The sequence below is a fragment of the Perognathus longimembris genome, chromosome 9 (assembly GCF_023159225.1).
Source record: "Perognathus longimembris pacificus isolate PPM17 chromosome 9, ASM2315922v1, whole genome shotgun sequence".
Lineage (NCBI taxonomy): Eukaryota > Metazoa > Chordata > Mammalia > Rodentia > Heteromyidae > Perognathus > Perognathus longimembris.
This window is the reverse complement of record NC_063169.1, coordinates 55256146-55278120: the sequence shown is the minus strand read 5'-3', so window position 1 is coordinate 55278120 and position 21975 is coordinate 55256146. Positions and strand designations below refer to the sequence as shown.

The 21975-nt window shown below is 42.6% G+C and overlaps 2 protein-coding genes across 6 annotated transcripts in view; one reads left to right on the top strand and one right to left on the bottom strand.

Moving 5' to 3' along the window:
* Reps1 (RALBP1 associated Eps domain containing 1) overlaps positions 1 to 10373 on the top strand; it is a 68399-nt gene extending 58026 nt beyond the window's left edge. For 3 of the 5 annotated variants that reach the window (XM_048354187.1, XM_048354185.1, XM_048354188.1), the window contains 8 exons: positions 605 to 677; positions 2277 to 2395; positions 3961 to 4025; positions 4589 to 4774; positions 5628 to 5723; positions 7542 to 7690; positions 8190 to 8295; positions 10103 to 10373. In XM_048354187.1, the coding sequence (XP_048210144.1) occupies positions 605 to 677; positions 2277 to 2395; positions 3961 to 4025; positions 4589 to 4774; positions 5628 to 5723; positions 7542 to 7690; positions 8190 to 8295; positions 10103 to 10171 (863 nt within the window). In that variant the 3' untranslated portion in view covers positions 10172 to 10373. The remainder of the gene's footprint in view (positions 1 to 604; positions 678 to 2276; positions 2396 to 3960; positions 4026 to 4588; positions 4775 to 5627; positions 5724 to 7541; positions 7691 to 8189; positions 8296 to 10102) is intronic. The other 2 variants (XM_048354186.1, XM_048354189.1) reach the window with 1 other exon arrangement.
* Positions 10374 to 13299: 2926 nt separating this feature from the next.
* The window catches only part of Ect2l (epithelial cell transforming 2 like), a 46186-nt gene continuing 37510 nt past the window's right edge, over positions 13300 to 21975 (bottom strand). The window contains exons 15-21 of the mRNA XM_048354673.1: positions 21081 to 21228; positions 19501 to 19574; positions 19248 to 19404; positions 18314 to 18379; positions 16442 to 16530; positions 14938 to 15110; positions 13300 to 13434 (exon numbers count right to left, since the gene is read on the bottom strand). Of these exons, the coding sequence (XP_048210630.1) occupies positions 13307 to 13434; positions 14938 to 15110; positions 16442 to 16530; positions 18314 to 18379; positions 19248 to 19404; positions 19501 to 19574; positions 21081 to 21228 (835 nt within the window). The 3' untranslated portion in view covers positions 13300 to 13306. The remainder of the gene's footprint in view (positions 13435 to 14937; positions 15111 to 16441; positions 16531 to 18313; positions 18380 to 19247; positions 19405 to 19500; positions 19575 to 21080; positions 21229 to 21975) is intronic.

The window sequence follows — 21975 nt, the reverse complement described above, 5'->3', positions numbered from 1 at the left end:
TTTTTAATCCTTGTCCTGTATACTTATAATGCACTAAAAACACTGTGTAAAATTACTTCCAGGAATTTTGTATGTAACTTTACAAAACAAATTTTTGACCACACTAACCATTTAAAGTGTATTTGAAGCATAAATGAATTTGTGCTTGGACTTGGGTCCTGTTTCCCATGATCGGCACTGTGTAGAGGGGGTATTCTCCCTCAGCCTGGGGCTGCTGTCCTCTTACCTCTGGCTTCCCAAGTTCAGATATCCTAAAATCTGAAAGAACCTGAAACATCTGTGGACCCACACATTCCTCATAAGGGACACTCAGCCTATAATTACATTTTTCTGTAATTTACAATTACAACATATATGTTATTTTGCGACTTCTTTTTAATATTCCTGTCATTAAATATTCTATAGACTAATTTTATTCTCTCTGCTGTATGAATATGCATGATTTATTTGGTTGGTATTTAATTTTTTATACTTTGTAACTGTTAGCCTGTTAGCAATCTTTGGATATCTCTTTAGTTAAGGCGGTATTACTTATTTGTTGGGGGTAGATAGAACAAAAAGTAAAGAATGATTATCATTAAATAGGACATATCCCATTTGTCAGCAGATGGTTACAGTAGTTCAGACTCTTTTACTTCTGACCCAGAACAGATCGGGAGCAATGTAACTCGTCAAAGGTCAGTATTTCTGCCAATAAAAAGTGTAAAAATATTGATGCATTTTAATTTTCAAGTTATTTAGAACAAGGAACAACTGATTTTGTTTTCTGGAAGTTTTTAGATTACTTACCTATTTGTTTATGTAAAAGATAAGTAATTTTGTTCATTCCAAACTTGAATAGAAAAAGGACCCTTGCTTTTTTCTCATGTGCCTTATAGATCTAAAAAGTAACTTTTTGTGCCATCATACTGGGGTTTGAACCCAGGGCCTTGTATTCTTGGAAATTTCCAGCTTTTTCCGCTCAAGGCTGATGCTCTGCCCACTGGAGCCACACTCCCACTTCCTAAAAAGAGTACCTTCTTATCAATAGAAGTTTAATATTGTCCTTTTTGCAGCTAAACAGTAAGAACATTGAGAGTCTGTTTAAGTGTTAAGTGAGTAGTCAAAGGAATTGTATGTATTAAAATAAAATGTCCAGAAGCCCAGCCCAGTGGTGGCCTACCTCTGAAGATCTGCAGTATATATAACCTTACAGGCACAGCAAATTGTGTGTGATCAGGCAAAGGATGACAAGGAATTTGTCTCCAGGGCTTAAACATTCACTAAAAGCTGTGAGCAGGTCAGAAGCCTCTTTCTCCCTTCCTTTTGCATGTGGCAAACATCCTTTTGTCACAGTGCCTAGGGATGAGGATGTAGAAAGATTATCATAGAAAATTCCCAAAGAACTCACAGAATCAGAAAGGCTGTGTGCTTCCTTCCTGTGTTTCTCAGAGTTCTCAAACCGTTTTATTCCTAAATGTGAAGGTCAGACTTCCAGAGTCGAGGGAGACTGTTTTTCAGAGTTAGAACAAGTGATTCTAAGGCAGTGATTCTAAGGCACGGAGTGTCAGTGTAGTCCCCTCGGCGGCCAGGTGGCCAGGCCCTCCATGACACACAGTGGGCATCTCGGATAGGCTAGCCACATTCGACCTTAGCCACCATTCCTAAATTTTTATGAGTTGAAAGGTAATCCTATTTGAAAATAGTTTCTCTTTTTGAAAATGTTTTTCAAACTATTACTACCTTAAATGAAAGAAGTGCCCTAAATTTGTATCGTGAAATAGTGACAAATACTTTCTCTTCAGATCTTTGGAAATTTTGCATATAACTTTACAAAACAAAATTTTGACCACACTAACCATTTGTTTCAGACATAGAATAAATAATACACAACCTTTATTTATTTAATACTTGTACAAATACTGCTTTAGAAACTATCATGCTAATAAGATCCTTTGCTGCTTAGCAGAACTTGAATCCTCAAGATACAAAAAGAAGTCAGGTGCCCGTGGCTCATGCCTGTAATCCTAGCTGCTCAGGAGGCTGAGAGCTAATGATCACAGTTCAAAGCCAACCTGGGCAGAAATGTTCCTATGAGACTCTTATCTCCAATTAACCACTGAAAAACCGGAAGGGGAGCTGTGGCTCTGAGTGGTAGAGCACTAGCCTTGAGCAAAAGAGCTCAGGGGCAGCACCCAGGCCCTGAGTTCAAGCCCCATGATGGGGGCAGGGGGGAAGCAAAAAGCTCCAATATCAGTGGCATGGCCAGTTGTGACCAGATGAATTTTGCAATGCAGGTCCCATTCAGGAACATCACCTGATAACACTGCACCACCACCTCCCCCTCCGAGGCCTCAGCCTTCCCACTCTAGATCATCATCTTTAGATATGAATCGGACCTTTGCAGTCACCACAGGTATGAGATTTGTTTGTTTGTTTGTTTTTGGGTGTCAGTCCTGGTGCTCAAACTCGGGGCCTGGGTGCTTACGGCCAAAGCTAGCACTCTACCCCTTGTGCCACAGCTCCACTTCTGGCATTTTTGGTGCTTAATTGGCAATAAGAGTCTCACATACTCTCCTGTCCGAGCTATCATTGAGTAGCTAGGAATACAGGCATGAGCCACCATGCCTGGCTTTATTTTGTGTTTTTGGAAAGAGAGTCTCACTATATGTAACTCAGGCTGGCCTCATTCATGATCCTCCAGTCTGAGTGTCTCAAGAACAGAGATTACAGGTGTGCACCATTATGCCCAGCTTATCATTTAATCTTAAAGTTTATCCATCTCATCATTTTCTTTCCATTTTTCTTTATGTCTTATTTTTTTATTTATTTGGATTAAGGAAAAGAAAGAGGATATGTTTTTTCATAGTGACTATCAAAAGTGTGTTTGGGGGCTGGGGATATGGCCTAGTGGCAAGAGCGCTTGCCTCGTATACATGAAGCTCTCGGTTCGATTCCCCAGCACCACATATATGGAAAACGGCCAGAAGGGGCGCTGTGGCTCAGGTGGCAGAGTGCTAGCCTTGAGCGGGAAGAAGCCAGGGACAGTGCTCAGGCCCTGAGTCCAAGGCCCACGACTGGCCAAAAAAAAAAAAAAAAAAAAGTGTGTTTGAATACAAATAAAAAAGATAACCTGAGAGATGGCACCAGAAAAAATTTTAAAGACTATGTGGTAATGTGGGGGCCAGGTGGTAAGCCTTAAATTGGCTGATGAAGGACAGGAAAGAATCACGTCTCGGGGCTGGGGATATAGCCTAGTGGCAAGAGTGCCTGCCTCGGATACACGAGGCCCTAGGTTCGATTCCCCAGCACCACATATACAGAAAACGGCCAGAAGCGGCGCTGTGGCTCAAGTGGCAGAGTGCTAGCCTTGAGCGGGAAGAAGCCAGGGACAGTGCTCAGGCCCTGAGTCCAAGGCCCAGGACTGGCCCCCCCCCAAAAAAAAATAAATAAATAAAAAAAGAATCACGTCTCGAAGATTTCAGTGTTTGTGCAATTGACGTTATTGTTTCAGTCTTGACTAAGAAATGTTAGAGCAAGAGAGAGATGCAATTGGTTTGGAATGGTGAGGAAAAGTATGACCAACAGGCCACTGGACATTTGAGCTAAGTAAGATTGATGTGCTACCTGAGAGACTTGTTCATACCTAGGAATGGTAAAGTGCTCGATGGTAAAGTGCTCGATGAAATGCAAAGCTTGAATGTCTCATATCTGATCATTAAGCAAGCAGAAATATAGAAAGGGGAAAACCAAGAATATATGCTGCTGTGGAAACAGGCGTGACTTGTCAACTTGTCAGGAGGCTCATGTAGTAGTAGAAGTGACAAGAAATGAAGTTGAGTAAGGTCAAGATAGTCTCTGCCTTCCAGTACTTACCAAGTAATTTTGGGAATGTTTCCATGAAGTCACATTCATTTGCCTATGTCTTCTGTTAGCAAAGTGATTGTATAGTTATTAAAAAAGACTTACCTATTCACACAGGACAGCAACAGGCTGGAGTTGTTACCCACCCTCCCGCAGTGCCTCCCAGACCTCAGCCCTCACAGGTAATTCTCCAGGGTACTCATTACACAGGTCAGCTAGTACAGTTATTTGAGAGGTCAGGGATTGCCTAGTGATTATCCTTAATAAGCACCAAATTTTTTGGAACTAAATATTATTATTTTGACGAAAATTTCAGTAATTACCTGGGATTTTTTAAACCTTAAAAATGGAGCAAATGATTAACATCTTGCCCAGAGGGTTTAGTGGAAAGAAGAATGGAATCGGAGATGGGAGGTGTCTGTTGGTGTCCTGAATTGAGCAGTGAGTGACTTACACAGTGACCCACTTTGCCTCTGGCTAGGTTACTACATCCGTGAAACAAGCATTAGGTAACCTGTGGGCTGCAACCCTTTCAGGTCAGAATGGAAGGGCTGCGGTGGATGTATTTGTATAATCAGTAACATGAAGGAAGTAAGACTTCTGTGTACTTAGAAGACCAACTGGTACTTAATGGAGAAAGGACATTCCAAAGGAATGTCATTTTATGATATATTTGCAAAGACAAGGCTACTTTGTAACACTGTTAACGCAGTATGGTGTTGTTGTGCTGTACGCTGCTCTACAGGCACCTGGCCCCACTGTGCACCGCCCAGTGGACGCAGACGGCCTTGGAACTCACACTAGTACCTCACCTCAGCAGATACCAGAACAACCAAATTTTGCAGATTTCAGCCAATTTGAAGTGTTTGCTGCATCAAATGTAACAGAAGAAGAAGATGATGAAGCTGAGAAACATCCAGAGGCTTTGCCGGTCAGTTCTCAGGGCTTAGCTGGTTTGTGGCAGTCTTCCCATATCATACTTGGCAAAGCCTGGCTGTAAACAGGACTTCTGGAAAGACATTGAATTAAATAGGACATCGGTGAGAGAAATGTCTGCCACTGCCTCTCTTAGAGATTTGTATTCCCTAAGTCAGTGCTTCTTAACTTTTTTATTGGCCTGCAACACTTGTCTGCAGTGTTATGCTTACAAAGAAATTAAATGCGCCTCAGAGAGCTATGGTATGAAGGGTATGTACAACTACATGGCCCACATGAAACATTGCTCTGAAGATTGCATGCTAAGCATCTGAATGAGTGACTTGGTGAACAGTTCCATAAGGAGGCTATGATTACTACACATGTACTCCATTTGTATAACTCACCTTAGTTAAGTAAAATTTTCACAATGCCAACTTAGTCTTTGTAGTCGGCATTCCGACTAGCAGCAAGGAATGTCTCTTAAGAATCTAAGTCATCAAACATGAATATAGAGTAGGAGAGGCCACCCTTCAGGGACTGGACCACTGCACCTAGGAAGGCAGGGATGAGCCTGAGGGTGGTGTAGGTGTGTCCATTCCCTTTCCCCAGCTGTAAGTACTTTCCAGAACCTCGAGAGGCAAGAGGCTCCGCACTCCTTTCCTGCTCATAGCTGTTACCTCACTCCTCTTCCTTTCTGTCGTTGAGAAAGTCATTTACCTAGAATTTTTAAAGTTGCTTTTTATCCTCAGATTTCATGTAAGAATATTTTATTGATATTTTACTCTGATCTGTTATTCTATATATTCTACATTTACACATAACTACGTGTTATATATAGTTAATGGTGATCATATTTTCATCCTTAGGTTGAAAAGGCCTCTGATCCTGCAAGTTCTCTTCGAGTTGCCAAAACAGATAGTAAAATTGAAGAAAAGACAGCTGCTAGTACTCCTGCCAACGTGGTATGCAAAAAGTCTTATGATACAGATATCTTATGTATGTACCAACTTAAGTGAGGTAATTTTCAGAAACAAAGTCAGCTAAGTGAGACATTGGTGGCACATACCTATAACTCTTAGCAGATTGAGGCAAAAGACTCAAGAGTTCAAAGGCAGTCGGGATTACAGACAAATTCAAGGCCAACTTGGGCTCTATAGAGGGAGACCCCGTAGCAAAAATGAGCCAGGTGCCAGTAGCTCATGCCTGTAATCCTAGCTATTTGGGAGGCTGAGATCTGAGGATTGTGGTTTGAAGCCAACCTGGGCAGGAAAGTCTGTGTGACTGTTATCTCCAGTTAATCACAGGAAAAGCTGAAGGTGGTGCTGTGGCTCAAGTGGTAGCATACTAGCCTTGAACAAAAGGAGCTCAGGGAAAACTCCCAGGCCCAGAGTTCAAGCCCCAGGACCAGCAAACAAAAAGAAATGAGAGAGAAAAACAGATGGAAGGAGGCTAGAATTTTTCAGTAATGTTATACTTTGTACCTAAGTGCCAGAACTAGAGACACACACCACTTATTCTGGTTTTTTTTTTTAATTGATATTTGTGTTTTGTGCCATATGGAAATTGAACGCAGGGCCTTGTGCTTGCTAAGCAGGTGCTCTGCTCCTGATATGCACCTCCAGACCTTTTCTGTGGTGGTTATTTTCAGGATAGGGTTTTGCTTTCTGCTTAGGCTGATCTAGATGGTGAGTTTCCCTGAGATGACCAGCTTCTGTGACTGAACCCAGCCATTGTCTGAGATGGAGTTTCATATACTTTCATGCCTGGGCTGGTCTCAAGTCATGATCCCCTAATCTCTGCCTCCCAAGTGGTTAAGATTACTGGCTTGAGCCACGCCTGGTTATGATCTTAATTTTAACTGTTTCAGAGAAAAAAAAATTCCCCCAACATTTTCTTAGGAAAATTTTTAAATAGGGCTGGGAAGAGTGCTTGCTTAGCATGCATGAAACCCTGGGTTCGATTCCTCAGCACGACAAACAGAAAAGGCCAGAAGTGGCGCTGTGGCTCAAGTGGCAGAGTGCTAGCCTTGAGCAAAAAGAAGCCAGGGACAGTGCCCAGGCCCTGAGTTCAAGCCCCAGGACTGGCAAAATAAATAAATAAATATATATATATATAGAAAGGTTGAACTAATTTTAAAGTGTGCATCAGTAATCGCACTGCCTTGATTATGCCAATACTATTTTACCACATTTACCTTGCCAGATCTTTTTCCTTCCCTTCTGCTAATTCTTGCCTCTTTTATGAATTTTATATTGCAAAGATCAGTACACATGCCCATTATGGGATAGGTTTAATCACTTTTTTTTCTATATAGTCTTCCACACATACCTAATAGCAACATGAATTTCTGGAAGGGCTTGAATTTTACCTTCTGGACACTTATTCTTACTATGCTAGTAAGGTCTTTGGTTCAAGGGGGATTGTTTGTATAAAAATTCCTTAGATAATGATGAATGCATGTGTCTGGAGACTTCCTTTGTTTGTTACTATAAAGGAAGCATGATTCATGTTTATGTTGAAACTGACTTTTATAGTCTAGAATCAGATTTGAACTTCAAGGAGCTTAGGCATGTGTTCACGATTGTGATGTCAACTAGAATCATCTTTCCTATTGTACTTTGTTTCCTCATGCCAACAAATGGACAAATTATTTTAAAGTAAACAACACTTAGTTTTTTTTTTAAGAGTGAGTAGCTTAAAGAAAGCAAATGGTGTTGTAGAATGCTAATCAACCACATATCTTCACAACTGATCATTAGTAATGGTATCTTGTCTTCTAGAGCAAAGGCACAACACCTCTTGCTCCACCACCCAAACCTGTTCGGAGAAGATTAAAATCAGAAGATGAATTAAGGCCAGATGGTGATGAGCATACACAAAAGACAGGTGTCCTACCTGCTGTCCTTGCATCACAGCCTTCTATTCCCAGGTAATGTAATTGAGCCTCCCTTCCATGCTTAGAAATAGGTCAGAGAGGGCTGGGGCTCTAGCTCAGCTGAGTTCTTGCCTAGCATGTGCCAGCCTTGAGTTTGATCCCCCAGCATCACAAGAAAGAAGCAAAACTAAAAAGAAAAGGCAGGGCATGGTGGCAGACACCAGTAAATCTTAGCTTCTCAGGAGGCAGAGATTGGAAAGATGAAAGTTGAGGTCAACCCTAAGCAAAAAGAAAAACTTACCATGACCTCATTTGAAACAACAAACTAGGCATGCTAGCATATTTCTGCAACATCAACTACTTCAAAGGCAAAAGTATGAAGATGGTACTGAGATTCTCTAAGTCCAGGGGCAGGGCTCAAGTGGCCAAAAACACTTGAGTCTCTCAATTCAAACTTTGTGCTACGAAAAAGAGAGAGGGGAAGTGACTTCAGGGGGAAGGTTGATATTTTAAAGAAATGAAGATTGTGACTTTTGCCCCTTTATCTCCACAGATCTGTTGGGAAAGATAAAAAAGCTATCCAGGCATCTATTAGACGCAATAAGGAAACCAACACAGTTTTGGCCAGATTGAATAGTGAATTGCAGCAACAACTAAAGGTAACAGAGTTTCTAAATCTTTATTTGGGAAGTTTCATGGAGTCAGAGCTCTTCAGAGTTTCAGGGGAAGTTGAAAAGTGATCCAACAATCTTATGCTTAGATTGAAACTTTCCTCAAATGAGAGCTGGGCTCTGGTGGCTCACACCTATAATCCTCACTGCTCAGGAGGCTGAGATCTGAGGATCTCAGTTCAAAGCCAGGTTGGTCAGGAAAGTCCATGAGATTCTTCTCTCTAGTCAACTACGCAAAAAGCTGGAAGTGGAGCTGTGGCTCAAGTGGTACAGTGCTAGCTTTGAGCAGATAAAGCTCAGAGTCAGCTCCCGTGCCCTGAATTCAAGCCCAAGGACCAGCACCAAAAAATAAAATGTACAAGCCATTAAATCTTAGCAATTTTTAACTCAATTTTATTACAGATTGCCCTATGTATATATAAGGGATTACTATTTCTATAACATTTTTTAAAACAATTTGCTGGGTGCCAGTGGCTCACATCTGTAATCCTAGCTGCTCAGAAGGCTGAGATCTGAGGATCATGGTTCACAGCCAGCTGGGGCAGGAAAGTCCAGTTAAGAAGTCCAGAAAGCCAGAAGTAGTGCTGTGCTCAAAGTGGTAGAGCGGTAGCCTGGAACAAAAGAGTTCAGGGATAGCGCTTATGCCCTGTCTTCAAGCCCCACAACCAACCAAAAAGGAAAAACTTAAAAGAAGAAATGAGTTTTTTTCTTTTTGGAACTAAAACAGAATGAGATTCAGAAATAGCTGTAAGCAGATGACATCACTGGGCAGAAGAGTCTATGTTAACAAATTCATCTACTAATAAGTTAGGGACAAGCTGTATGCAAAATTCTTACATTAATACTCAGCTGTTGCAAATACTTTTTTTTGTGATAAATGGTGTTTTATTACCTGACTTATTATTACTAGGATTGTTTTGTCTTGGTGGGTTTTTTTTTTTTTTTGTCTTGATTTGGTTATTGTTGTTGTTGTTGTTTTTGTTTGGCCAGTCCTGGGGCTTGGACTCAGAGTCTGAGCACTGTCCCTGGCTTCTTTTTGCTCAAGGCTAGCACTCTACCTCTTGAGCCACAGCGCCACTTCTGGCTTTTTCTATATATGTGCTGCTAATAAATCGAACCCCGGGCTTCATGTATACGAGGCAAGCACTCTACCACTAGGCCATATTCCCAGCCCCTCTTTTGTTTGGTTTGGTCATAGGGCTTGAACTCTGGTCCTGTACGCTGTCCCTGAGCTTTTCAGTTCTAGGCAAGCATTCTACCACTTTAGCCACAGTGCCACTTCTGGTTTTCTAGTGGTTAATTGGAGATGAGTCTTACAGACTTTCCTGCTGGGCTGGCTCTGAACCAGGATCCTCAGTTCTCAGCCTCCTGAGTAGCTAGGATTACAGGCATAAACAACTGGCATCCAGCCTAGGATCATATTTTAATATGATGAATGTACAAAGGAACTGACTTTGTACAGTGACATATACTTGAAAAATAGGAATCACTAGCTGGGTACTGATGGTCCGTGCTATTAACAGCCAGTTGCCTGTGGTTCACGCCTATAATCCTAGCTGCTCAGTAGGCTAAGATCTGATTATTGAGGTTTGAATCTAGCCTTCACAAGCAAATCTGTGAAACTCAACTTCCATCTAACCAGCAAAATACCCCCTCAAAAAGAAACACTCACACACACTGAAATCTCTGTCCCTTAGTCTTCTTGACAAATATGAATTGTCTTCTTAACACAGAGCTCTCTACACATGTGTTCCTTTTTATATACTTTGTGATGTAATTCTGCATGTTTTTCCAGGATGTTCTTGAGGAGAGAATTTCCCTGGAAGTTCAACTGGAACAGCTTCGACCATTCTCTCACTTATAAACCAATTGCCGTTAACTGTGAACATCCCCATTTTTAAGTGGTTTGGGGCTCGAAGACAACTTGGAGACTCAGACATCAGCTCACTGCTTAATTCAACATTAAATTTTATGATTCTGTTTTGCCCTCTGTGTTCACCGTTGTATTTAAGTATCTTTTATTTTTTAATTTCAACAATAAAAAGGGTCAGGATGACTTTTCTGGAGGATGTAGCATGTTTGTTGGCATATTCCTACCATTTCTATTCCATCCCAGCAGGAATGTTTCGTTAGCCATTGTACTTACATGACCAACACACAGTGATATGATCTCAGAATGGTCTGGGAATATGGCCTATGGTAGAGTGCTTGCCTCGTATACATGAAGCCCTGGGTTCGATTCCTCAGCACCACATACACAGAAAAAGCCAGAAGTGGTGCTGTGGCTCAAGTGGTAGAGTGTTAGCCTTAACCAAAAAGAAGCCAGGGACGGTGTTCAGGCCCTGAGTCCACGCCCCAGGGCTGGCAACAAAAACAAAACAAATAAACAGAATGGTCTTCTCATTTGTATCTCAAGCACAGACTCAAATTTTTGCAAAAGGAAAATGAAACCAAATTATCATCTTGTTACATTGGGATTTCACACAAAGCATCCATATTTTCTAAACATGATGAGTCGTTTGTTTTGTGTGTGGCAGTGCTGAGGGTTGAACTCAGGGCCTGCTTCTTGCTAGGCACTCTGTCACTTGAGCCACACCTCCAGCCCTACAATGCTTTAGATTTACTCTAAAGAACTGGAATGGACAACACAGTTTCCACTAGAGGCCAATTTACTAGAAAAGTTTTCCTCTTTGTTAGTCAGCATTCTTCAGAAGTCACCGAACTTCTTTGGCACATAAGCTTGGCGTCAGGTTGTACATTTTCCTTGTCAGAATTTGATCCCTTAAGTTACCAGTGACTTAGAAATTTTTTGTGTGAGGTTCGAAGTTAGCAACAATCATGTAAACTTATGAACAAAATATGAAGACAGGTATGTAATTTCCTCACAGGTGAAAGGAAAGTGTGAAACACGTAAATTCTGTCTACTTGGAGACATGACTAGTTTTTGTATGATCGGTGCACTTAACATTGTGAGAAGGTTCTACACAGAGTATTTTCAAGTAAGATGTTTTGAAACTCCAGAGCTTGTCAGTTACTCATGGAAGAAAGCAGTGGAAGTTCCTTAGGATTTCTAGTTTACCTTCAATGTGTTGTCACTCATTGCAGACTCTCCTACTTTCTGGAGTATGCTGTGTTTAGAATAATATGCTGTCTGAGGATTTGTTTTCTACAATGTCATAGGTACATTTGGACCACATTTGTAAGCTTGCATTCATCACTGTTAGCAGATAGCACCTTAAAGTGAATTCTGTCTGTCTGTGGGGACATAACAATCAGAAATGTGATTTTATACCAAGAAAATAGTACAGTAGGGGCTGGGAATATGGCCTAGTGGCAAGAGTGCTTGCCTTGTATACATGAAGCCCTGGGTTCGATTCCCCAGCACCACATATATAGAAAATGGCCAGAAGTGGTGATGTGGCTCAAGTGGCAAAGTGCTAGCCTTGAGCAAAAGGAAGCCAGGGACAGTGCTCAGGCCCTGAGTCCAAGGCCAGGACTGGGAAAAAAAAAAAAAAGTGCCGTATTTTAACTTTCATATATTTTCAACCACAATTTAATTTTTAAGCATAGAAGGCATGTACAATTTCATTATCGAAAAGTATTTACAAGCCAGACACCAGTGGCGCATGCCTGTAGTCCTAGCTATTCACGAGGCTGCTATATGAGGATCGTGGTTCAAAGCCAGCCCAAGGAGGAAAGTCCATGAAATTCTTATCTCCAATTAACCACCAGAAAACTGGAAGTGGCGCTGTGGCTCAAAGTGGTAGGGCACTAGCCTTGAGCTGAAGAGCTCAGTCAGGGACTGCCCAGGCCCAGAGTTCAATCCCCACAACTGACCAAAAAAAAAAAAAAAGTATTTACCTATGGTTCACAATCCTAGACTGCAGTGGTAGATTCTATTACTTGAAGGCATTGTGAAGCAAAATGTCAGTTGACAGCCTAAAAGCTTCCAAGATGAATACATGAAACTTTGATCTATCACTAAGGAATTAAAACTATTACTGCTGTGTATATCAGCTAAACGTTTTCAAGTACCTAACGTGTTGTGGCTAGTTTATTAAAAATACAAACAACAGCTTTAAAGTCCCCAGCTACCTACTGTTCTGCTATTTATTTAAAGCATAACTGTCTGAGCCAGGTGCCGAGGGCACCTTGAAATCCTAGCTGTTCAGGCGGCTGAGTTCTTAGGATCATGGTTTGAAGCCAGCCCTGACAGGAAAGTCCATGAAAAACTCTTCTCTCCAGCAAACCATCACAAAGCTGGAGGTGGAGCTGTGTCAAGACAGAGAGCAAGCCTTGTGCACAAATGCTCAAGGATAGTATCCAGCCCTGGGTTAAAAAATAATACAAATAAACAGTGCTGTCCTAATTCATTTTTATTTCATTACAAGCAAGTGTTGCTAGATTTCTATTTATTTGTACTTTTTTCCAGTGGTCTAATTTATTATCAAAATATTTGTACAGCTTACTAGGAAGGTCTAAGGAGTTTAGTTTTACAGCAAAACAATACTTGAGAAATATGTAAATCTTTTCAACACTTTGTAGTGGTATATTTTTAATGTTCTCAAGAGGAATACATTTTCACGAAAGGCATGTTTTTGACAAGTGTTTGAAAAAGCTGCCATTTGTATTTCTTAGAAATATGTTATTATCAGCCTTTGTTTTATAAAAAATGTTTAAAATGATAGGTAATCACCAGAAAATTAAAATATTTTTCTAGAATGATCATTTGTGAAACATTTTTCATTCTGATTTTATTTGTATTAATCACTTTTTTATAAAACAATAGGCTTGCTCTCTTAGAATTCTTCATAATACCCATCGAATTACAACTTGCCGTTGTAAACATTCCACATGACTAGTGCAGGTGATGAAGTTTACACTTGGCAGGAGCATCCTGGCTCATCTGGGTTCTTCCCCTCGTCATCCCTGACCTGGGTGATAGTCTTTCCTGCTGTCGCAGGGAGAGCTGGCCCCGGCTGCTTCCTGGTCTCCCCTCTCACTTCTCCAGGCTCTGCCTCATGGCGTCCTGGAGTGCTGAGAGCCATGAGAACTTCTCAACTTCTGCCTCAGTAGCACAAACCCATTCATGCTTTGGACCTTGAAGAATAAATGCATTCTTGACATCTGTAAAATCATTTTTAAGCATACTCATTATTCATCTTTGCAGGTAACACTCAAGATAGAAAAAAAATTTAATTCAAAACTCATCTTTTTGAAACCTAAAAACAATTTGGAAAAGTACAAATCTGATTTAGGACATAACTTCCTGAGATGGCTAAAAATTAGAATAATATAGTCTACCATAGCCTAATGTCCTATTATTCCATTATAGTCTATATCATAATTAGCAATTGTTTTATGACCAGGTGATGTGCTGTTGAGTTCTTTGCCACAGTCCAGAGGAACTAGAATCCGTGAACATCCTTATGTTAGGTCTCAGCATATCAGTAGTTACATGTGCTGCAAGTGTAGACTCCTGATAGAAGGGCTAGTGACAAAGCCAGCACCGATGGCTTAGACATGAATGTTACAGGCATTAATCATTTAAACAAATGACTATCATAGTGGGAAAAGAAATGAAAATGTGTTTCATACAGTAACCATATTCCATGATTATGGTTGACTTTTTACTTATATTGCCCTTGGAGGAAATATATAGTCTCACAATTGGCATTCATTTTTTCTCAAACTCAGATTTAGAATGGGGTTCAAGCTATAGAGAAGTAGCCCTTTTACTTAGGTCCTCAGTGATCTTGGTTCCCACTTTAACCTAAGTACTATCATTATATGCTGTGAAAACTATCAGGATGATAGCTGGCACACTTGGATTTGGCCTAACAAATACAGGAAAGCTTGGGAAATAGAACAGGATAAAATCAAAATAGTCACAATAAGTGGGATTCTTTCTGTAATGGAATTTCTATAGTTATTTCACAAGATGGTTTAAGTTACAAAGCATACTTTATAACTCCATTGATTCCTTAATGTCAGTATAAGGGAAAAAGGTACAATCAAATTTGTGATAGCCATTTAGTTGTAGTAGAATAGAAAAGCAATGAGCTCTGGCTATCTCCAATTAACTGCTGTAAAACCAGAAGTGGAGCTGTGGCTAATGTCACAGAGCACTAGCCTTGAAGGGGCCAGGGAGGGGGAGCTCAAGGACAGCACCCAGGCCCTGATTTCATCTCTCTCTCTCTCTCTCTCTCTCTCTCTCTCTCTCTCTCTCTCTCTCTCTCTCTCTCTCTCTCTCTCTTGTGCGCGCGCGCGTGCACACACAACACACCCTAGTGCTTCAAGCCTGTAACCTATTCAGACAACATAGGAGGTGAAGGGCTCCAACTGTCAGAATTCACAAAGATGCAGTACAGTCCTACTGGTCTTTGCAATTTTGAAAGCTGTTATCCTAATGCCTAGGGTGTGTATCTGATCGTGCTAGTGCTGGCACTTCTTTGTTGGGCTGTTCAGAAGTAGATGAAAGTTCAATGAAGTCCCAATTGGGTAATTATTTGCAAACTAAAAAAGTATTCTAATCTTTGTCCTACATTTAAATGTTACTAGTTCATGAGTATGGTATACTATAGGTAGCTTTGTGAAGATGTGTGTTTTAAAGGAATGACCAATACATACACTTGGAGTCTGGAATATCTTCCACAAGTAACCTGTGAAGGGCGACGGATGCGATGAAGTGGTAGGTGGTTTTTGGAGTCCTCTCAAATGGCTTGTAGGATGTGACCCGACTTGAAACAAGCAGCAGGTCATTGAAGAGAAAGAGGCTGAGATCGTGGATTTGTTCATAGAGCCTGTTGAAATGAAGAAACAGTGAAGCTGGAAATAAGACCTAGTGGCAAGAGTGATTGCCTCCCAAACAAGAAGCCCTGGGTTCAATCCCCCAGCACCACATATACAGAAAATGGCCAGAAGTAGTGCCGTGGCTCAAGTGGCAGAGTGCTAGCCTTGAACAAAAAGAAGCCAGGGACAGTGCTCAGGCCCTGAGTTCAAGCCCCAGGACTAGCAAAAAGAAAAAAAAAAAACATTTTGGCAATTTTCTAAAGCAGCGATTAGCAGACTAGGGCCCACTAATTAAAGGTTTATTGGAACACAGCCATGGTTGTTCATTTCTGTTTTTGTTGTATTGTGAGTAGAAGATTGTTTGCTAAAGAAATAATATGACCAACAAATCCTAAATAACTCTGAACCTTTACAGGAAAAAAAAATGTGTCCATCCTATTCTAAAAGGAAGAATGAAGCCATTAATTTATGAACATTGACATCCTTTCATCTTTTATACTTTGCTGAGCATCATGCAAACTGGATACTGTAGGGTCCCCCGGGGGAGGGGAAGGGGGAGGGGGAGGGTTCCATGTAGATGCCCCCCACCTGGTTAAGTCTGCGCCCAGTACCTGAGTTACCTAGGTAACTGGCACACCTGGAGGCAGTTACCTCCCCCTTCTCTGAAGTCACATCCAATCCACCTGCCCTATCTCCCACCTTTTCCTATAAAATCTGACTCAGATTATATAGGTCCCTGCTCTCTTCCCTTTTCTCTATTATTCTCTCTTGCTCTTTTCTCTCTTTTTCCCTTCTTCCTCCCCCTCTGTCCCCCCTCGCCACCATCTTGTATGGGCTGGCAGTTTGCTTTCCCCCCAATTAAACTCCTTTCTGCCTGAACCTTGTACCATGTTTCCTTTCTGGTGAACCTTACAGATACACTGAGGCCTTTACTGACCTCAACAATCATCTGAGGTTAGCAAACTGGTCTCTTCCTTTGTTATGACTGATCTCATTGGTATGAGGTTCCGCGCCACTGGGATCTTATCTCAGTAGGAAAGTGAGCAACCTCAAGAAGTTCTCCTTTTATGGAGTTTGTGATCTTGAAAAAGATAAAATTTTCCCTTCCAGGAGCTTTCTGGAATGCAAGATGATAAAGTACCTGACAGAATCTGTGTGTGTGTGTGTGTGTGTGTGTGTGTGTGTGTGTATGTGTGTGTATGTGACGTCTTGTTCAATGTAAAGGTTTACCTTGAATCCACAGTGTGTCAGGTAAAGTCCTGAAAGTGAGGGGTACAAGACAAGGAAGCCAGCCACATTTCCAGGAATCCCCGCGTCGGGACACTGCTTGATCACTGCTCACCTTAAAGAGAAGCTGACTCCCTCGTCACAGCAGTGGATCTGGGCTACGTCTTGGACTCTAATCAGATATCTGTTTACTTCTGACAGAACCTATACATTTTTTAAAAGAAAATACATAAACAGTTTCAATATTATTGCTGAGATATTTTACAGACTGGCGTGTGCAAATGTTGACTGGAACTTTGGTTATTTAAAAAGTAGTTTCACTATTTGTAAGCCATACTTTCTTTAGAAGTGCCATAACATTGGCCAGTAAGGGCTTTTTGAGGATGTTGTTCTATTTTCAACCACTGGAATTAATGTTTGTGTGTAAATGCTTTCCTACCATTGAAAACCTAAGTGAAGAAGAGAGCTATCCAGAAAAAGAAGCAAAGGAATTCTTAGTACAGGTTAAGAAGTCAGGCCCTGTGCTCATCTTGCATGAAGATAAATTGGCCTCTTCAGTGGTGTAGAGATGAAACTTTGCAGACTGAGTTCCAAGAATCGGAACTCCAACTACTCTTCTCTTTCCCCACCAAGATGTACAGAAACTCCATCTTGCTTCCTCAGTTGGATAACGTGAAAATAATTATGTCTAATAAGTTGCTATGTTAGCTCAACACCATTCACATAATGAGCTCCTACTGAATGCCAGGTCCTGGAAGACGGGTAGGTCATAGTTCACAACATGGTAGAGCTCCCATCTCTGTGTCACATGTCCCATAGTAAATGTTCAAACACCAAGAGAGGAACAGCTCACGGCTGGAGATGCTAGGCACCTCCGCCCGTGCTTGCAAGCACTGATTAAGCCAGGACCTTGCACACTTGGGCACTCTCCTGATCACAAGCTTAGACCATGATCCTCCTATCGCTGCCCCTTAAAGCTGGGACCACAGACTTGTGTCACCACACCCAGCATGAGGGCTGTGAGAGTCTCACTAACTTTGGTCTAGGCTGGTTTCAAACTCTTGATCCTCCTACATTCAATTCTTTTTTTTTTTTAATGATGAAAATGAAATCGTTTAATCCATACATTTCAATCAAATGTTATATATATTTAAAGCATTGTAGTAATGAAAATTCCCAACCTATATTCAATTCTTAAGTAGCCAGGATTACAGATGTGTGCCACTATACCCAGTTTTTCAAGGATGAATAGCATTTCTCCAGCTAAGCAGGGAAGGAAGGCAATTTCAGAGAAGAAAATGTATGTGCCAACAGCATATAGAACTGGGCACCCGTGGCTCACATCTGTAATCTTAGGTGCTCAGGAGGCTGAGATCATGGTTCTCTTATCTCCAGTTAACCAGCAGAAAGTTAAAAGTGGATCTGAGACCCAAGTGGTAGAGCACCAGCCTTAAGTGCAAAAGTTAAGGGACAGTACCGAGGCTCTGAGTTCAAATCCCGGCACCAAAAATATAAAACATGACATGAGTCTACGTTAGTGAGAATGGAGAGCAGGTCTGTATGGCGTGATCATCGGATGGCAGGGGAAGCTGCCAGGCAGGGAAGTGGAGGAGGGGGGCTAGTTGGTGTTCTAGAGGTTACATGTGGTTAACAGAGGACTTGCGAGCAGTTTTTAGGCCCCCTCCGTGTGTGGAACGCGCAGGGTGAGAGGAAGCGCGTGGGACTCAGCGCTGCTGGCGTCGGAGGGATCAGATCAGGATCACGGGACCTGTAAGCACGGAGGCGCAGGGACGTAGAGGGACAGGTCAAGGCCGGTGTGCTCCTCCGGGGGCGCCCTTGCCACAAGGGCGGTGGGAAGTGTGAGCACGCTCTGGGCACCTGCGTGCAGGCCTCTCACAGAAGCTAGCTACCCGCCGTCCTCCTGTCTCTTTGTCAATAACCTGAGGCGACACTCACAACACGAGGCACAGAACGGCACAACGCATACCGGGCAGCCCCAGATGATTTTCTGTACATCTGACAGCTGTTCTTTCATTTTAATGTTTTCTTTCATCTAGGAAACAAAAAGAAATGTAAATTGTGGCGCTTTTTTTTTTTGTTCACAGAATGGGTGAAAACATTTTATGGGACTTGTTACATGACTGATACTTCTACAGTAAATCCTATGGGGTTTGGGGTTTGGGGTGTTGTTTTTTTTTTTTTTGGTTTTGGGTTTTTTGTTTGTTTGGTTGGTTGGTTTTTGTTTTCTTTTAAGGCAAAACAACTCTTCCAAAGAAATTTTTTTTTTTTTTTTTTGCCAGTCCTGGAGATTGAACTCAGGGCCTTGGCACTATCCCTGAGCTTCTCTTGCCAAAGAATAGCACTCTACACTTGAGCTACAGTGCCACTTCTGGCCTTTTCAGTGTATGTGGTACTGGGGAATCGAACCCAGTACTTCATGCATACTAGGCGAGCACTCTACCACTAAGCCACCTTCCCAGCCCCCAAAAGGCATCTTGCAGTCATGAGTGCTGAACAGTTTCTCTTCCACCCAGACGCCTGTAGCGCGTTCAAGACGCCATGGTGACGTTTCAGAATGAGAGCGAGAACGCCGGAGGACGGTGACTGCTCTGCTGAAGAGGGCAGGCAAGCGAGAGTTGCCCTTGAACGTGCTTTCAGAATCAAAGGAGTTTACCTTTTGCTTTTGTCTTTTAGTTAGCTGCAAAAATCAATCCCGTGTTGAGAACTTTTACGTGAATAAAGGCCTTCTTGCAACATTGCCCTACTCAGAATGGATGCCGTTCATGTCTGAACATCACTGCCCCCCACTGTTGCTGTAGCTGTGAAAGGATGAAAGTGAAGAGCCACAGGAGGGAGCACCTCAGGGTGGCACAAAGGCATCAGAGCGTTTCTAAAGGGCACGGGGGCGGTGGGCAGCCCACCTGCTCTATGAACCCTTGATAGCTCTTGATTTGCTTAATGGCAGCGGTGAGGTCCTCCCGGTCGGCGTGTCCTGCAGGCGTGTGGAGCCGGAGGGCGTAGAGAAGATGGACATATTCCCCAAACCTCCGGGATGGGCACAGAAGCAGCTCTGGCAGGCTGGCAGAGGAAGGGGGGGCACATCTCTATCTGAAGGTGGGGAGTACCTGTCCCTCGGGCCAGGGTGCTCTCCCCTGACCCCCACCAGGAACTCACCTCAGCATGTTGGTAGCAATGCTCTTATCTCGTCTCTTCAGGAAAGCTCGGAAAGCCGGGAGCCTGTCTCTGCACTTGAAGGTGAGAATCACAGTGTCAAACTTTGCTCTAGCGGGGTGCCCATGGCTCACTGCAATCCTAGCTACTTAGGAGGCAGAGATCAGAGGACTGGGGCCTGAAGAGAATGTTCCAAGCGACTCCATCGCCATTAACCAGCTAAAAGCCAGACTAGCAGTATGGCTCAAATAGTAGAGCACTTGCTACAAGCAAGCTGAAATCCTAAATTCAAAACCCCAGTCCCAGCAAAACAGCAACAACAAAAACCCTACTGTGTAAGCCTTCATTTTCATCAGCAAATGACAAGACATAGAATCATCAAAATAAAGGGTTACCATTGCATCTAACCAGAATACTAACAGCACTCTTGGTGTCCTCTAATAGATTAAGTATGAGTTATACCACAGACCTAACTGCGTCCATTGAATTTAATCTAGTAGAGACAAAATAATTCAAGTTTGCCATCAGGTCAGTCTGGATTAGAATTAGAATAAACTGACTATGTGACATTGTCGAGTTTAACTTCTCTAAGTCTTGGCTTTCTCCTAAGACTTGTGTCTTGCCTAACTCGTGGTGAGGAAGGAAACTTTATCAATAAAGCATCCATATCAGTAAGGGTCATTTCCCTTCAGTAAGACTATCAACATTAACCTTTAATACTATCATTCATGTTCTCCATGGTGAAGCTTTGAGATGGCTTGATGGTTTTTTGTGGGGGGGGGTTGTTTTGTTTTGCCAGTCCTGGGGCTTGAACTCAGGGCCTGAGCACTGTCCCTGGCTTCTTTTTGCTCAAGGCTAGCACTCTACCACTTGAGCCACAGCACCACTTCTGGCTTTTTCTATATATGCGGTGCTGAGGAATCAAACCCAGGGCTTCATGTATACAAGGTGAGCACTTTACCACTAGGCTATATTGCCAGCCCTGGCTCCACTGTTTTTAACATCTGTTTTAAGTGTACTCATTCATCACCACTAGGCTACTCATGAATCACCTCTTTCTACTCCTGTTACTACATGTCTAAAAGATGTCAGTAACACTAATTTCTAAAAGTCACTCACTGCTATCATATTAATAGCTAATGAGCCAAATACTTACATACACACACCATGCTAATGAAATAAGCATCATTATTAATCATAGATATAAACATTTTACCACCCATTTGTTTCTGCTAACGTGTCTCTTTGCCCCAGTCCTTATCCTCAAGGTTAGTTCTATGAAATCGCCTTATTCATGCCACTTGTGCAAAACCAAGTTGTCCGTAGAGATGAACTTGTCAACAGTGTGCATGAGGCTTAGTTCAAGTCAACAACAGTGAATCCTGGGCATTGCTTTGTGCAGCGCTGAGCAGGCCCCTGTATCCGGGTCCCTTTCCTCTCAGAGCTCATGCTACACAAGAAGAGACCTGGAAGCAAAGAGCAGAGAAGCAGCCCTGCCGATTGATTACCTCTGGCCGTCTGGACTTGCACTCAGCACAAGCTCGGAGATCTAATTAAACACCAGGGGGTGACTCCACACCTACCTTCTCAATGGTCTTCAGGATAACAGGGTAGTTGTTGAAGAAATTGGTGTGTATGTTCAACTGGCTCCCAAACCTTGTAAATATTTCCCCCACACAGTGAGCCGGGCCCCAGTCTTGTAGTCTGTCTCTCAGGTTGTCTAGAAACTGCCTGCAACATGAGAACACAGCCTGATGTACGCGTCTGGGATGGCCCACCCCAGAAGCAAATGAATCTGCTATCGTGAATGAAGTCTTTTGCTGCCTTTAGGAGAGAACTTGACAGCACAGGGCACTCCATAGAATGAGGTCGCTGGGCTGGGGATGCCCTCCTTCGTCTTCACTCTTTGTGTGGGACCTAGCTGGCCTCAGTGTACCCCCCTTCCCGCCCCCAGAGCTTTTCCAAAGACAGGGAGGCAGGGGACGGATCTCCTCCTCCTCAGACGCCAAGGACAGCTCCAACAACTACACTCGACATCATCATTTGAACTTGGCCAGAGTCCCCATGGACCAAGTGACCTTTGCAGCCATCAAAGGACTTGAACACTTGGAAGAGGCTGTGCTGACCCCTTCCCTGCAAGGAGGAACTGGCCCTAAATTGCCTGGAGTGTCCTTGTCAGAGACACACACGCTCCGTTTACTTCCCTTTACTATGGGGAGACACAACTGTGTTGAGCACACATCACACACACAGAACACCATGCTGTTCTTCAACTGAAGCCAGCCATGGGCTCTGAGCAGAGAATGCTAGTGGATCCCATTAGATCCTTCTGTCCCTTCCCATTATTCGCTAAGCAGTGCTGGCTAATAACAATTCCAAGACCAGGTACACTGATATACGCCTGTCACCCCCACTTAAGTGGCCAAGTGCCTTCCTAGCACCTGTGAGGCCCTGACTTAAAAGCCCAGCACTACAGCA